Source organism: Cervus elaphus, chromosome 2 (genome assembly GCF_910594005.1).
Source record: "Cervus elaphus chromosome 2, mCerEla1.1, whole genome shotgun sequence".
Classification (NCBI taxonomy): domain Eukaryota; kingdom Metazoa; phylum Chordata; class Mammalia; order Artiodactyla; family Cervidae; genus Cervus; species Cervus elaphus.
Genome location: NC_057816.1, coordinates 42321820 through 42340081, shown reverse-complemented (window position 1 = coordinate 42340081; position 18262 = coordinate 42321820). Strand labels below are relative to the sequence as shown.

The window sequence follows — 18262 nt, the reverse complement described above, 5'->3', positions numbered from 1 at the left end:
CAGGTTGAACTTCCTTTTAACCAGGAGTCTGAAAAAATTTTGTCCAAGATGCTGATATATGAAGGCCAAAGTGTTAGTCAGTCATGTCCAACTCTTTGCAAAACTGTGGACTGTGACCCACCAGGCCCCTCTGTCCATGGGATTCTCCAGGCAAGAATACTGGAGATCTAGGGGATCTTCCTGACCCAGGGATCAAACCCAAGTCTGCTGAATTGCAGGCAGATCCTTTACCGTCTGAGTAGTGAAGATGCATGAGAAGAGTTATGAGAAATGAATAAAGAAAGAAGAGAGAAGTTAACAGAACACTGCAACCGTGGTGACAAGGGCCCTGAATTATGGAAGAAACAGTGAGAATGGAAAGTGGGTGGGGAGGTATTTGAAAGAAACATTGTTGAGGTAGCCTTGATCAGCCCTGGCTATCAACCATAAGCCAAAAATATTTACTATCTGGTCTTTTGTAGAAAAAGGTTGCCGACTTCTAATATTCAGTGACCATCTGCATCTTGGCCAACCAGTCATCTTGCAATTAAACTCTTCATGTGAAACTCTTTTTAGACTCACTTAAAATATCAATTGTCCATAATTTCCAGTCCTTCCCATATAAAGATTAGCTTGTAAATATTACCACATGGAAGTGGTCTGTTTTGATCCTTCACAGCAATACAGTTTGAACCTGTAACTTCAAAATGTTGAATCTTGTTTCAAGAGATTTCTTTATATATGATTTTCTACCCCTTTCTCCTGGGATGGGAATAACTTACCCAGTGGAAGAACTTAACTCCCTGTTACCATATTTTCAATACTAGTTAATTTCTTGTAATGTTTATGTAGTCTTTTTTAATCCCAAATTCTATTTTCCTAACCAGATCTCATTTTCACTCCATTAAATATATAACTGACTACACTTTCTTGATATGGCTTAACATGGTCATTGAACAGCTTCCCTAATGATCTCAACACCTCACAGCATTGATCAGATTTGTTAATTTAGGGTCCATGAAAGGACACTTAGTCTGGCAAAGGGTCAAATATTTTATATATTGTTAATCATAAGGAAAGCACACTACTTCCAAGGTGTTCAAAATGATTGGAAATTGGTCTGAAAGAGAATTGTCACCACCTCTTGTATTCAAAATGAGTATGAAACAGAACATATATAACAAGTGAAAAAAGGTAAAACAAATCAGTTCTTAATGATCAGAAGAAGACATTACATTGTCACTATTAATTCAAAAAAGATGGCAATAACTGGAATTAATCTTGGAAAAGGTCATGAGCTTATTCTGGTAAAAAACTGAAATTTATAAAGCCATGCAAGTTGAATCACAGAAAGTCAGCATATTTCTAAGAGGAAAAATGCAAGTGCTTTTGTTTGCCAGGCTGCTAAGAATCCTTCAGCATTTGAAATGTGCCTCCTTGCATTACAAAATCTAGTAACTGTCTTAATGATAGTTTTTTACTAAGTGTGGTTGAAAATACCCTGAAAATGAAATCTGTATCTCTATGTGGGTATTTATATGTATATTACTAATAAAATAGTTAATATTTAAAAGTATTCGACAGTTTACAAGGGCCTCCCTGGTATCTCAGATGGTAAAGAATCTGCCTGCAGTGCAGGAGACCTGGGTTTCATTCCTGGGTTGGGAAGATTCCCTAGAGAAGGGAATGGCTCCCCATTCCAGTGTTCTTACCTGGAGAATCCCATGGAACGGAGGAGCCTGGCGGGCTACAGTCCATGGCGTCGCAAGAGTCAGATGCAGCTGAGTGACTAACACACACACAGTTTACAAATCATCGTGATACTCGATCCGCTCAGCTGTGCTTGACTCTTTGCAACCCCATGGACTATAGACCATCAGGCTTCTCTGTCCTCAGAATTTTCCAGGCAAGAATGCCATTCCCTTCTCTACGGATTTAATCCTCAGGGGACTCTAAACACAAGTTTAGAGTGAAAAGCATTAGTCTTGGTTGGAAGAAAGAGAATCAGCTGGGAGATTGCTCCAGGCTACACAATTATTTAGTGGCTCTAAGTAAGACGGCTTCCCTGGTGGCTCAGTGGTAAAAAATGTGCCTGCCAATGCAAGAGACCTGGGTTCAAACTCTGGGTTGGAAAGGTCCCCTGCAGGAGGCAATGGCAACCCTGTATTCTTGTCTAGAGACTCACAGGAAGAGAGGAGCCTGGTGAGCTACCGTTCCGTGGGGTCACAAAAAGTCGGACACAAATGAGCGACTGAACAACACCATAAGTAAGACTGGAACTTTGGTACCTTGATTCTCTTTCCTCCACCTATTTCAAAATATCATGAACCCTATCTTTATATAAACCAATAAGGCTCAATATTTATGAGCATGACCTCAAGGTCCAACAGACATTATTTGATCTCTCATTTACCCACATGTTGTGCGAACTCTCTAAGCTTTAGTTTTCTCCTCCCCCCAAAAAAATGAATAAAATAAAACTAGCTACCTTATGCAGAGCTATTCCAAAGTTTCAATGAGATGCCACCATATGGTATGCACTAAATTACCTGTAAACAGTCAATATTCTTATGAAGGAAGCTTTGGATAAATGAAGCAGGTCTGATTAGCAATTTTGCCTCATTTATCTGGTTATTTTAGGGAAAGGATGTTTCAGGTCCTTTTGTCATCATTTCCTACTTGTATTGCTGAGTGCCAAAAGTCAGCACAAGGGACAGGACAGAATAGAAGAAAGGCATGCCAGTTCACAACCGTGTTTGGCTACAGAAATCCAGACATTATTATCAAAGGTTGTTAACAGAATCAGCATCTCAGACAAGGAATCTGAAGTGTAATCACTTCTGTGTCTAGTTATTAATCACAGATTTAATTATTTATAGGAATGTTTAATGAATGCTGCCTCTATTCCACAGAGGCTATTCATGTACCAGTTGGTGGGAGGAAAAAAAAAAGAGAGACACATTTCTAAAGAATAACATCTGGGACTCTTTCAGCTGTTAAATTATTTCAATTATTTTCCATTGCCTTAAAAAAAAATCAAACAGATGAAGAGGAATATAATAGTCTCAGTGACCTTATCCCTCTTCATCCCAAGCAAATCAAAACTACTAGAATAGGAAGGTATGGGATGAATTGTTGAGCCAGATTTTTAGTAGAAACAGTCTAAGAAGTGATCTCCAGAAAAAGCATCTTCTGCCTCTGAATTCAAAACAAATTCTTAATTGCTTTATCAATATAGATAGATTTTTTTAAACTTTAATAGACATACCATGAGGGGCATTTTTTTTCTAACAATTATTCAGCTAGTGGCGGGAAGCCAAGGGAAGTCCAGAAAGCAAAAATCCGTAATTTGAAGCAAAGAAAGGTACAAACTCTGGGGGAAATTCAGTTACATATACACATATTGAAATGTATACATATTTACTTATGAGCACAAATACAGTCACTTCATTAATACAGGTAGCTAAAGCTAATTATCCAGAGATTTACACTTAATTTCATTGTTGACCCTGTCTCCAGCCAGTTTTATGATGTTGGATTGGTTGCTTAAATTCAGCCTGTTTCTTTATAAAATGAGAATATCCATATTCATACTGCCTAACCGAAAACATTTGAAATAATTTATGTGAAAGCCCCTTTCTGCTTTGTAAAGCAGTACATTTGAATAAAAAATTGCTGTATTTGTATCTATGTGAGAAAAAAAATAATCAGAAATGTCAATATTGCCGTAGGTGATCCGAAAGGGAGAAGTGAGCTGCTGTTGGACCTGCACGCCCTGCAAGGAGAACGAGTACGTCTTTGATGAGTACACCTGCAAGGCGTGCCAGCTGGGGTCCTGGCCCACCGACGACCTCACAGGTACATGCATCGCAATGTCAGCACAGGCACCTCCCTCAAAACTCGCAGAGGACACAGACGTGGGAGGGGGGCACGTCTCCCAGCAGTCCTCATCTTGGCGGAACTGTTTATGCAACCAAGAATTCCCTTGGGAACAGAAGCCTTCCCAACACCAGGGCTAATCATGAAAGTCCTGTATCTCAGAGAGAAATCAGCCTATATTCCTGCCTTCACCGCTAAACTGGATCAGAATCCTTAGGTTGTCTACTGGGCATTTTCAGCCCATCTTCAGGATATTCCCAGAATTTGCTAGGAAGGACCCCAGTTAACTGTGAGTTGAGGCATAGAGAGAGAAACATTGGCCAGGAAGAGACTAAAATATATGACAGGTCCAAGGACCAAAGGATAGCACAGAATTAGGTAGAATTTGGTCTAAAACTCTATGTTTCTCTTAGTGCTTATCCTTAACCTAAACCAGAAACCTCTAACTAATGAGTTTTCAAATAATGTCAACACAGGGTAAGACTCATCTCTCCCTGGTCTGGGGGGTACTTTGAGAGGGTTGTTTTTTGTTATTGTTTTCGTGATGTTTTGGTTTAGGAGTTTTTTCCTCCAAACATGTTAGGAAATTATTGTCATTGTCTTCTCAAAATGATATTTTATAGCTGTTTCTAATCTTTACAATATGAAAACAGAATGATACCTTCCATCTTTCCTTCCAATTTATTCAATAAACCTTTAGTAAATGCATATTATGCACCTATTTGCCTACCACTGAAATATATAAAAATAAAGACATGCCACTCTATTGTCAAGAAGTTAATAAGAGAGGCAAAAAGTAAAAGTGTGATTACAATAAAGCTAAGGATGCAGATTTGTGAACACAAAATATAAGAAGGGGACCTGTGAAACTAAGTTTTCCAGGAAAATAAGAGAAAAGGACATTCCAGGAAGAGGGCCCACTTGGTAGGTCAGGTCATCTAGTCATTTTACAATTAAGGTGGATTTAACACAAACTCCTAGAGGCTAGATTATAACATCATTTGTGTTTGACTGGATTTCTCACAGGACAAGAGATTATCCATGGTAGCTGTATTAGCTTATTGCAAAAGCCTGGTTCTAAAAATCCTGTGATTCTGGGCCCTCTGAGACCAGCTCACATTAAGACTTAGTTTTCTGTGAGTGGTATTTATGCAGAAAACTTCCTTTTTCTTAAAAAAAAAAAACAATTAAAAATTCTGATTTAATAAAACACCCAAGTAGCATGTGACAGCATGTGAGTCCGATTTTCACCACAGATGATAAGCTTTCTGATACTCATAAATCCTGGTGTGCCCAGAGCCACATCAGGGCAGGACACAGAGTGTTTATTAAACTTGGCTAAACAGATGAAATAATGCAAACACACACACATACAGTAAAAATGTAAGAAAGGAAAAAAAAAAAAACATGATTGGTTCTCTTGTGAGGGAAATAAAAATCAGTACTGGTGATCTGTTCCTTTATACTATTTCTTTACTTTTCTATTCATAATTCCTAATTTCAATATGGATTATCATTAAATTGAACAACTGTTTCACAGATTCAAGCATCTACATGGCTAAACCCCTTGAACATGAATATACCGGTGTAAACTTTTGTCCTATGTTTTGTAAAACTATCACAATGAAACATGGTCTTCTTTTTCATTGATTCAGTAGAAAAGTATTTTAGTATTACTATTTGCACTAGAATAATGTGCTGGATACAAGTAGGGTTAAAAAATAAGACATGGTTCTTAAGTAACTTACCATCTTGTTGGGAGAGAGAGAGGACTCTCTCCCTCTCCCTCCCTCCCCTGTGCCACACACACAGGCACAGACAAATTGTGTTAAGGAGCATGAAGCAAAAGAATAAGTTTTTTAGAAAATGAATATAGCAGGGGAGACATAATTTAAATTTGTGATCATAAAAGATCTCTCTAAAGAAGTGAAAATTAGCAGAAAACTAAGTGATAAATACAGACATAGCTATCAAAAAATAATGAGAAGGGCATTTCTGGCTAAGAAAAAGGTCTATTTATGGATAAGCCAATGAGAAAACGATGTGATAAGAGGTCATAAAGATAGCAGAGCCTAGTTCAGATACAGCCTCATAGAACAGGTTCAGGATTTGCGTGGTTAATACTAAGTGCAATGAGAAACCTTTGCAGGGAGTATAGTAGAAGAAGAAAACATGATTGGATGCATACTTCTAAAATATTATTCTGTTTGCTGTGGGGGAGGATAATTTGGAGACAAATGGAAAGGGGAACCAGGGAGATAGATGGGGTGGTTAACGCTGGTTGCCACTGCAGACACCGAAAGTTCTTGATGTCTTGGGCTGATAGTGCATTGGAAGATTTCAGATATACTTTGGAGTAGAATCAACAGGACATACAGATGATTGGTTGCAATGGATATTAAGTAAGGCTGCCCAATCTTCTGCCTTGAGGACTGAAGAAATAAATGCTTTTTTTGATAAAGATCAGAAGTTTGGTTTTAGACAAGATCAGCTGGAGATGTCTTTGAGATTTTCAAGTATGAATTAATTTAACAAATTAAGGCCTGAGTGTGTACCAGAAAATGTAATAGAAAAACTGGAAATATAAAATTAGTCTAAGTTTCCAAGAAACTTAATAATCTAGTGGGAGAAAAACATGTAAACAATAACCACCTCTCCTGGGAAAGCGAAAGCGTCTTATCTCTTTCCCAACAAGATGGTAAATTAAATAAGAACTATGTTTTTTAACTCCAGTTTTCCCAGCACATTATTATAGTCCAAATAGTAATAATAAAATTCTTTTCTGTTGAATGAAAAAGGAGACCATGTTCATTGTGATAGTTTTATGAAACATAGGACAAAAAAATTACATCTGTATATTCACGACCACGTGCTACAGGGGAGGAATGAGCAGAGTATTATGGAAAAATGGAGAAGGGCACACCTACCCCTGGAGAAATTTTAAAGGTTTAATCTTGAGGCATAGTCTTTAAGTTCACTTTTAAACCAGTGAAGACGAAGACTTCCCTGGTAGTCCAGGGGTTAAGACTTCAGGCTTCAAATGCAGGGGGCACAGGTTCAATTCCTGCTCAATTCCCCCTTTATTCAGGGAACTAAGATCCTACCTGCTGCATGGTGTGGCCACAAAAGAAAAAGACAAAATAAATTAAAAATTTTTTAAGTGAAGGAGATCATATTGGAAAGAGCATGCAGCACTGAGGCTCGGAATGGCACCATCATTCTCATTTCTCCAAACAAAAAGAAGTGAGTCACATAAACACTTCCCTCTTCCTGGCCACCCATATCCAGTCACTCAGCAAATTCTCCTATTGGCACTGATAGATATTTTTATCCCTCCTCTCCTCTCATTTGTAAAACTTCTCCCTTGGCTAAGTTAGCATCTCACATTTGACTATTGCAGTAACCTCCCAGTTTATTTCTCTACTCCCAAATTTATGCTACATGCCTCTAAGTCTGTTTTTTCACCTTGCTACTAGCTAATGTATCCAGAATACAGATCTGTCCATTGTATTTAATTGCTCAACACTTACCAGTGTTTTCATAGCTCTATGGGATATACCCAAGTATTTGAGCATACAGAGTTCCCTCACCCTCCTACGACCTCTCTAATTTCATTCACCACCACTTCACGATTCTCAGTTTACATTCTAGTATCAAGGGCTGCTTGTAACTCTCATCTACACGCAACACTATTTTATTCCTCCCTGTCCGTACATGTGTTACCTTCCCTGCCTTATTTACTAGAATAATTCCTGCTCACCTCTGCCTAGATGTCACCTTCTCTCTGATACTTTCTTTGCTGTACTTAGACACTGATAAGTCCCCTATTCTGTATTTCTAAAGCAAATTCTGCTTCCCTCTTTATATCATTTTCAAACTGGATTTTAAGGTCCTATATCCTTATCCCCCCCCCACCACCACCGCTGAATCATTTAGTTTCTCAAGGACATAACTGTATCTCACTCATCTTTGCATCCCTAGCATCTAACACCATGCCTGACACAGAGGAGGCCCCCATTAAGTGTGTGTCAATCTGCAATAAATGATGGGGAGTGTTAAAAAAAAGAAGATGAAAGTATTAGGGCCATCCTCTGAAGACAGCTTTAACTAAGGAGTGTGGACCTTATCCTATAGACTGTGTGGGGCCAGGGAAGTGTCTCAAGCAGAAGCATGAAATGACCTTCCTCTTGCTACATGCATATGTGTGAGTGTGTGTGTATATGCAGGGATATGGGGGAGAAAGTGGGAGGGGAGAAGAGAGAATAAGTGCTAGACCTGGAAAGGGCTCCACACGGACAGTACATGAAGTTTAACTTTTAATTAAGATCTACAGCACTTTTCCAAAGAGCTTATAGCTGTTTGCAGCTATCTCACTGACTCTGATTCAAAGTCACTTGGCACCTGGCACTGCCAGCTAAGTCAGAAGACTGCTCTGATGGCTTCAGCTATTCCAGAGCTTGTTACAGAGATGCTTGGGTCTTTCTCTACCCACTTGGCTTACCGTTGCCCGACTCTGGCCTGTAACATGACCACTCAGATCACTCTGGATCAGTGCCCTCATTGTGATAATGGCAACTAACACACACATAATGTTTCCTGTGTGCCAGGAACTGGCTGAAGCCTCATACAAATGTTAATTTAATTCCGGTACAACTCTGTAAGATTGTTAGCACAGTTAAGAGATCTTAGAATTAAATAACTGTCTATAAAAACAACTAGGCGAGGCAGACATTAGTATCTATATTATATTTAGCCATTTCCTTGTATGTATTCACAGAAAGATGTTTGAAATGAATGTTACCTATTGTTAAGAAAAAATGTTAATGAGAGGTAGGATTGTGGGTTACTTGTTTTGCACATACACATACAGATGCATATAATAATGTATTATGAGAATGTATTTTCATCAATAACTCCATTAAAATAAATGTGTATGTGTGTGCATGCACCCTCAGTCGTGTCTGACTCTTTGCAACCCCATGGACTGTAGCCCACCAGGCCTTTCTGTCCATGGAATTTTCCAGGTAAGAATACTGGAGTGGGTTGCCATTCACTACTCTAGGGGATCCTCCTGACGCAGGGATCGAACCCGCATCTCTTGGTCCAGGCGGATTCTTTACCAGTAGCGCCACTGAGGAAGCCCCAGTATCAGGCTACCAGTATTTTTAATAGCCATCATAAACTGAAAGTAACCAGGAAACAAGAATTAGAAAGAAAGGAAACCTGGCAGAAAAACAAGAAAGAAAAGAAAGAAAGAAAGATGTTAAATGGAGGATGAGGGCAGAACATAGACAATATTTCTAATTCAAGTCACTTTCATTAAGGACAGCAAGTAGCTTGTCTAACAATCTTCAGGTATCCATGTTGGCAGTGAATAGGATAAACAAGATTGCTGCCTTCATAGTGATTATCTTCCTAAATACTGACAAGTAAAAAGATGCTGAGTGTCAACAGAAGACTAGAATGGTGTAGGAGCCTGTATCATTGGAAGCTACTGGGATGAGGTTTAAAGTTGCCTCCTCAATGAACTGCATATCCATGTAAGAATTAAAGATGGAAGTTGGCCAAATTCAAATGAAAGAGAAGAGTGTCTGGGGCCTAGAATACAAAAACTGAGGAGGAACTGAGAACATAGGGGAATGAGACAGGTAAGCCAAGCAAAGGCCATCTCTTGCAGGGCTTCATAAGGCATGTAACTATTTTAAAGTTTATTCTACAGGAAATTAAGAGTCATCATATATATTCATTCAGTCATGTAGTCATTCATTCAACAATTACATAACTAGCACTTCCTTATCCCAGGCAATGTTCTAAGTACTGAAAATGTCAACATTTGTCTGACCAAAACATAAAATTCTCTGACCTTATGTCTACATTAGAGCAAAGAGAATAGTTTTAAACAGAGCAAGTATTATTTCCAGGAATATCCAAAAACTGAATAAGAAAAGGAAGTGCAATCATGATAGTTGTTACTATTGTTGTTTAGTCGCTAAGTCTTGTCTGACTCTTTTGCAGCCCTATGGATTGTAGCCCACCAGGCTCCTCTGTCTGTGGGATTTACCACATACGAATACTGGAGTGGGTTGTCATTTCCTTCTCCAGAGGTTCTTCTGACCCAGGGATTGAACCCAAGTCTCCTGCATTGGCAGGCAGATTCTTTACCACTAAGCCACCAGAGAAACCTGCAGTCATGATGGACTACTTTATAAATATCATTCATATAAGTCAATGTAAAGCGTTAGTATTGTTTAAAAACATGAGTAGAAAGGATATTGATTTCGGAATAGTGGTTTCATCTGGAAACAGATGGGAGGGAGTCTGGTAGGATTTACAAGAGAGGTTTTAATTATATCTGTAAGTTGTATGTATATGTCATTTGAAACAAATGACAAAATATCAATATCTGTTGAATCCAGATGTTTATGTTTGTTCTACACTTCCCTGCGTGTTTAAAATTTGTTTAAAATACTTTATACTATTTGAGCTATTTAAACAATTGAATATTAAAAGATAAAATTTTAAAATAAAGACTCCATTTGGGGACTTTGAAAGGAGGAGGAGAGAAAACCACGGGAATGAGATGTTGCAAGTCACAGCGTGAACCTGTTGGTGGTTTGGACTGTGACGGTGCAGTGGGAATAAAGGGCAATGAAGAGATCAGAAATTAGAGTCAATACGAGGAGGTCACTGTTGCCCTGAGACAAGAATGTAACTTCAGTGAGGTCTTGTTTGAAAGAGGAAGGAGGAAGAAATAGTGGAAGGCAACAATTGGGCTAGGCACTCAGAAAATTCCCTTCAGTTTTCCGCCAAGACAACTTTTTCACTGAACACAACTCCCCACCAGATATATGCAAATATTGTACTAGAAAGTATCTTTGTTTTCCTTCAAAGAATTTAGGATGGGTTACAAGTAGCAGATCATGAGTTGCCCAGGCCAAAGCCAAATCCAGGGAAACCCTTTCAGTTGGGTATGCCAACTCTGGCAACCTTCCAACAAACCCAAGTAAAAGGAAAAAGCATAGAAAACAACAACAACATGACTTTGAAGAAGTAAGTTGTGGGAAGCTTTATGACAGAAAGAATGCTCTCCTGCTTTTCACTCATGAAGAAATAGAACTTAAAGTGCAAAGTTGTAAAATGGGAAGGAGCGCAGTGCCTAGCTACATTTTAAAGTCAGTAGGAAAATTCTCTAGGAAGTCCTGTGGTTCCCTCAGTTACCTAATTGCTTTGGAACCTTTGTATCTGCACTAAAGGGGAGAAAAGAGAACAGAGTCAAACAAAAGGGAATTAGTGGGAACCCTGGCAGGGTGGAGGGGGTGAGCTCCAAGGAGGCAGAACTGCTGACAAGCTGTAAGCTCTGGCATTTGAGCTGCTCTCTTACAAACGTGGCCTTCATCTACATTCCTCACTGTGCCCTGCTTTTCCCGGAACTTTTTTTTTTTTTTTTTTACTTTTTAACGAGTAAATAAAAACATGGGAAGAATTGCTTTTCATCACCAATATTTTTAACTCTCTTAAGCATTATCCTTTTGAATCCTATGAGGTAGATACTATTATTTTACAACTGAATTAATTAAAACCCAGGAAGATTCTATAAATTGCTCAAGGTCACAAAGCTAGTGGAAAATCAAGCCCAGGCACTGTGATTCCACCATTTTATGCTACACCACATGTCTCTCTTCACAATTACACTTTGGAGCCCTGTATTTTTCAGGAAATTATAGAAAGAGAAAAAAATCAGCTTTCAAACTGGTTACATGTTAATTATCTCCAGGTTGCTCTGATATTTTTCATTTGAAATGTTTGTAAAAAGTGCTGCCTATTTAATTATTACAATTCACTTTGGATGAGGGAAGGGTAAAAAAAACCTCTTTCCATTTATTAGGTGTTTCCGATTCTTTAGAGGAAATTTGTTACAAGTTTAGATAAGAAATATGCTTATTTTTTAGAATTCAGTCCAGTTCAGTCGCTCAGTCGTGTCCTACTCTTTGCAACCCCATGAATCACAGCACGCCAGGCCTCCCTGTCCATCACCAGCTCCTGGAGTTTACTCAAACTCATGTCCATCAAGTCTGTGATGCCATCCAGCCATCTCATCCTCTGTCGGCCCCTTCTCCTCCTGCCCCCAATCCCTCCCAGCATCAGGGTCTTTTCCAATGAGTCAGCTCTTCGCATCAGGTGGCCAAAGTATTGGAGTTTCAGCTTCAGCATCAGTCCTTCCAACGAACACTCAGGACTGATCTCCTTTAGGATGGACTGGTTGGATCTCCTTGCAGTCCAAGGGACTCTCAAGAGTCTTCTCCAACACACAGTTCAAAAGCATCAATTCTTCGGCGCTCAGCTTTCTTCACAGTCCAATTCTCACATGCATACATGACCACTGGAAAAACCACAGCCTTAACTAGACGGACCTTTGTTGGCAAAGTAATGTCTCTGCTTTTTAACATGCTATGTAGGTTTGTCATAACTTTCCTTCCAAGGAGTAAGCGTCTTTTAATTTCATGGCTGCAATCACCATCTGCAGTGATTTTGGAGCCCAAAAAAATAAAGTCAGCCACTGTTTCCCCATCTATTTCCCATTATAATTACAATGGTAATAAATAGCTCCTGTTAGTATTTTAAATGGAATAGTTTCTCATAATGCGACCTCTAATTTCTTGGCTTCTAAGTTAGGTTATAATTTGAATAGAAACACATGCTATACAAGCTGGCTATCCTATCACTCATTCATTCAGCAAAAGTTATTTTTGTTAATCAACTTTCTACACTGTTTTCAACACTGTGCTAGGTTCTTTTGATTAAAATAAACATGTAAAGTGTCTGACCTTCCATTTCTATGCACCAGATATCCACAGTAGAAGAAGGCTGACTTAAGTAACTGCACTAAGAGGACAACATATAATACATACAATACTTAAGTTTGCATTGGTGGCACAAAGGAAAGAAATGCTCACTAGCAAATAGCTCCAGTGTGGCTCAAACAAAGCACGGGACACTGGACACACGGTGATCAGGGAGTCACAGTTCCTGCCCTCAAGTGGTCCAGGGCCTGGGCAGACACACACAGATAAAGAGCAATGTCAATACATTACGTATGCCATGCACATATGCAAACTAATCTAATGTTTGTCTAATAATAAGAGAGAGAGAGGAGGAACAAGGGAAAGAATGAATGAATGACCAGAACTACAAAGGGAAGGAAGGAAGGTGGAAGAAAAAAAACAAAAACTGCTTGCGTGAGAGTAAGTGCTGATCACATTGACGGGAAAAAAATTAACCAGGTCATGGAATGGAATCAAATTTCATGTTCAAATCAAAGTTCATGTCAAAACGAGAAGTTAACCAGGTAAAAGGGAGAATTTTTAAGAAGAAAGCAAAACTCTAAGGAATATTTCTAAGGAATGTGTATTCAAAAATATTTTTTCTAATATAACCAAGCTATTTTGAAGCAAGTGAATCACTATTTCACATTTAGTTTCCTATCAAAGCCTATTTATGGAAAATATCCTTTTCTAAATATCAGACATCATAATGGTGACTAGTTGTAAAAAAAAAAATACTTTAACAATAGAATTCCTGGATCCCTAAGCAATTTCTATTAATAGATTTCCCTTACATTTGTTACATAGACTCACCAGTGCTATCTAAGAAAGGCAAAATGTATTTAAAAAAAAAGAAAAAGAAAGAAAGGCAAAATTTATGACAAATGTAGTGTAAAAAAAATATAGCTGAGATCTCTGACTGCCTGTGAAACACGTCTGGAACAATTCATCTTTATTATCTTCCAATAACAGTGGTTTAAATCAAAAGGCTTGGATCAGACACAACCTGTTGAAATCCACACGCTATCAATGACTCACTGTGTGACTTTAAGAAAATGTAAATTTCCCTTCCCTGAGCTTCAGCTTCCTCTTACCTAAAAAATATAGGTAACAGTAGTAATTAGTTCATAGAATTACTGGAGAGATTAAATAGCACACAAATAGTTTGGTACCTATTAACAATTCCATTATATTAATGATTATCACTCCTGTTGTTTAGTCGCTGAATTACTGGAGAGATTGAATAGCACACAACAGTTTGGTACCTATTAACAACTCAATTATGTTAATGATTATCACTCTTTTGTGGTGGTGGTTGTTTAGTTGCTAAGTCGGGTCCAACTCTTTGCGACCATGTGGTCTGTAGCCTGCCATGCTTCTCTGTCCATGGAATTTTCCAGGCAAGAATACTGGATTGGGTTGCCCTTTCCTTCTCCAGGGGATCTTCCTGACCCAGGGACTGAACCTGCTTCTCTTGCCTCTCCTGCACTGGCAGATGGATTATTTACCACTAGCATCACTTAATTGACTAGTGTTAATTAGGTTTAAAAACATACTGACAAGAAATGAATATAGAGATAGACTGATTTAAAAATAAATGAGAAAATCTGGGAAAAGTTCCAACCTCTATTGAATGTCTTTCACATTTTAAAGTAATATCCTCTAAGTCAGTGATTGCCTAGCCCAGCAAATGGCACAGGACAGGCAATGAATTGGCATTTGTTGAACTATTATAAACTTCTCTTTTAACCGCACTTAGATTATCTTCTTAGATAATATAAGAAGATTCCAAATGATTTCTGATTCCAAATGAATGGATTACACAAGGTTAATGTCATTTGGAAGCTCCAAAAAGATATCATAGTCATGAGCTATCACAAATCTAAACAGCATATGCCATCTTTCTATTTTTAATTTCTTGTTGTTTCCTATTTATTTCTTTTAGATTCTGGAGTGCTGATAAACTCAGCTACAGTGCCCAGTCTCTACTGCTTTTTTTTTTTTTAATTAATATATTTTGCTGCTATTTCATTATCAATGCATGAATGACAAGCAGTACTGTCTGTAAATTAACAACTGGACACATAAACCACATTTATTATTTTCTGTTAATGTTGGTTGTTTCCAGTTTGCCAAAGTTCATTACAAATATATTATGTGAAAACTAAAATTAACATATTTTCATACACGTGCCTATTTTTGTCTTCCATTCTAGACTGAAATCTATTCCCAAGACTGATGTTTGGATTCCTCTGATGCTTGAAACTAGATTTTTGTTTTTCCCCTGCTATCTATTTTTTTAATCACTCTCCCCGAACAAAAGTTTTTCTGGTTTCAGTGGATAATAACAGAATCATTATTCGCTTTTTCTGTTTTCCTCAATGGCAAAAAAAATTAACCTTCTCAGGGGAGATCTAGCGTCTACTGCTTTCAGTATTTGTACATTTACATCTAACTGTGTGGTGGAAACAGAACTAAGGATAGACTTCTGGAGTGTCCCGGGGTTCAGTCTTCATCCTCTCCTACCTACATTTGCTTCGCTGGTGATCTTACTCAGTCTCATTCTTGGTTATATGCAGTAAATTTTTGAATTTAAATATATAGCCCAGACTTCTCATAAACCTCCAGACTTGAATATCAACTGCCTACTTGACATATTTATTTGAATGTGCAATAGATATTTCATTTTACATTTCCAAAACTGAAATCCAGGTCTTTACTTTCTGATTCCCCAAGGCTGCTCTATCCTTAGCATTCTGTATTTCATGGGATGACAAATCCATTCTTTCAGTAGCTCAGGCCAGTAACTTTGGAATCATCTTTTGAATTTTCTCTTATCCTTTGGTCAATTGGTCAGGAAGTTCTATTGACTCTTCCTTCAAATATAGAAGTCCACCATGTCTCACTACCTCCCCCAGGAGAAATAGATCCAGGCCCTAGTCATCATGATTAATCACCTTTACTAGTGAAATAACCTTCTAACTAATCATCCTGATTCTACCCTTGCCCTGACCTAAAGCCGCTTTCTCAATAACCTGGGCAAAGGTACCTTTTTTTTTTTTTTTTTTTTTGGCAAAGGTACCTTTTTAAAAAGTAAGCCAGATCATGTCAGTCCATGGTCCAAGAATACACAATAGTTCCCCCTCATTCAAAGTCACATTTATGTTCTATAAGACCTGGCCCTTTCTTATGAATCTGGATACTTTTCCTTTCACTTCATCTCTCTCTGTCCCCTGATACACTGGTCCTTTTGTTCTTCTGTTAAATATCTGGAAGCTTTTATCCCGGGGTCTCTGCCTAGAATGCTCCACCCTAGACACCCATCCTGCTATTACACTTGCCTCCTTCAAGTCCTTGCTCACATGTCTACCTTGACCAACTTGCTTAGGACTATCAGTTGTCCCTCTTTAGCCTCTTCCACCTCTTAATTTCCCTACTTCACATATAACCTTTTATTCTATTCTGTTGCTAATGTGCTCATTTATTTTTGCTGATCATATATTGTCAGTCTCCCCAGTTAGAATACAAGCTAAAGAGAGGGGGTGGGGGGTCGCATGTTTTGTCCACTTGAGAAAAACAGACTTCTGGAACACAGCAGACACTCAATAAATATTTGCTAAGAAATAAATTACAGAATAGAAGAAAGAAATCTCCAGGTATTGAGTGCCTGTCACCCGCTATAATAGGAACTTCATGTTCTGCCACCAATCCCCCTTATACTGAAAGGTCTCATCCAGAAAAGTTGGAATCACTCTCTCCATTTTACAGAAAACTGAGGTTAAAAATGTAAAACCCATCCTTGTGATCACACAGTAAGTAGCAGGAGTAAGGCTCAAGCCTTAGCGTGAAAGTGTTCCTTGAAAACTCATGCTTTTTATCCGTGATAATCAGAAGCTGCAGGCAACAACAGAATGGCCATTAATTGCTGGATTCTCTCTAAAGGAATCACTAAAATGCTGTGAAAAATTTTGTGCAGTGGTCTTTTTCAAATAAGTGAATTTGATGAAGTTGTTTCAGTCACTGCTGAAAAGAACAACATTTTTTCAGTGAGGTGCCAGGGCTCGTGTATTGATAAATTATAAAATGGCTCCTTACTAATCTCATTCCTCAGTAACTTATAAATTTATGTATCCCACCAGATCAGCCAAAAAGATGGTATCCTTATAAATGTAAACACCATTTCCTTCAGGAAAGATAAATGTTAAAATGCCCTCTCTCAATGGACCTGCTCGAAACAGGTCCTCAGAGGACCTAAAGAGGTCCTAAACCACTTTGCATCTTGCCAGAAACGAAGCAATGAAAAATGTGCATTACTTTCCTCTTCACAATGATAAATTTGTGGCCTGGCTAAAAACAATGTCATCATGGTCAAAAACCACTCTGATAGAACCAGACTGAAGGAAATACTGTGGTTTCATTGATTTCAGCTTTTGATAAATATAGCTTAGGCAAAATAAATTCTCACATGCCCCCCTCCCCAAGAACATAAAACATTATAACATGGTGCCTACCACTACATTATCTAACCCACTTGGAAAATGCTTCATAAAGCACTGGTGTATTACATGAGTAATATGAAGTAGATAAATGTCTCCTATCTTGCCACCTCTTAAAAAATCACTTTGAGTGAAAAATTCAGAGAGCATATGTGCTGCCTTGCACTTACAAGCAACTTAAGACAATACAACACCATTTACTTGGGTTGTGCATTTATAAACAGGATAGAAAGATAAAACAGGCCTGGCTTTTCCCCAGAAAAACATAGCACAATCCAATAAAACACACAGGCAATTTAGCAGATGTTGACTCAGTATTGTTTTATGTATATACATCTCTTTCCCCCCTTTTTCACACTTCATAATTATTACACCACTGTTCAAGTCATGGGTTGTTTTATATGGTCCTTACTCTAATCCTTGAGATGTAGGCAGGAAGGCATTATTATCTTCCCTCCTAAAGCTTTTACTGTTTCCCACCTGAACTCTCAGTAGTAATTTCCCAGAAATATTATAATTCTCTCATGACAGTCTATCACTGTGCTGGACAGGACTTCCTCTGTACATCTGACTTGTAATTTTGGCTGTTTCCTTCACATTTACTTTTTTTCTCTCCCTCCTTGTCTCTTTTTCTCCTCCTATGTTTCCTTTTCAAATGCTCCTCAATTCCAATCCTACTACCTCGGTTTCCTTGATGGAAAATGCATGAAACAAGGGGCCCACTTCATAGAAGGTTGTGGATTGTAGAGAAGAAATGAGTGTACAGTGCTGAGGGTGGTGCCCAGCAGAGCACAGAGCCTGAGCACTGCGCCAGCAGACTATTTTAAGGAGTAAACAATTGCCTTTGTATAGATACAGTGCAGACTCAGACCCTCAATAATGGGAACTGAACTAAGAGGGGAGTGGAACACACTAGATTTGCTCAGCGAACAATTTTCAGTGCACCTTCACATGGAGGCTTTGTTTCTCATGTTTTCACTTTATAATAAACGTGAGCATTGTTGTTACTTAAATATATACCAGTAGCTCACCTGAGGAATCCTTATAATATGATAATACTTAAAATTCAGAAACTGTAGTCTGAGG

General features: G+C 38.3%; 1 protein-coding gene and 1 long non-coding RNA gene across 4 annotated transcripts in view; one reads left to right on the top strand and one right to left on the bottom strand.

Moving 5' to 3' along the window:
- Positions 1 to 18262, top strand: part of GRM5 (glutamate metabotropic receptor 5) — a 597259-nt gene that overhangs the window by 492884 nt on the left and 86113 nt on the right. For both annotated transcript variants that reach the window (XM_043876471.1, XM_043876463.1), the window contains exon 7: positions 3711 to 3837. In XM_043876471.1, the coding sequence (XP_043732406.1) occupies positions 3711 to 3837 (127 nt within the window). The remainder of the gene's footprint in view (positions 1 to 3710; positions 3838 to 18262) is intronic.
- The window catches only part of LOC122676914, a 262627-nt gene that overhangs the window by 162894 nt on the left and 81471 nt on the right, over positions 1 to 18262 (bottom strand). The window lies entirely within an intron of this gene.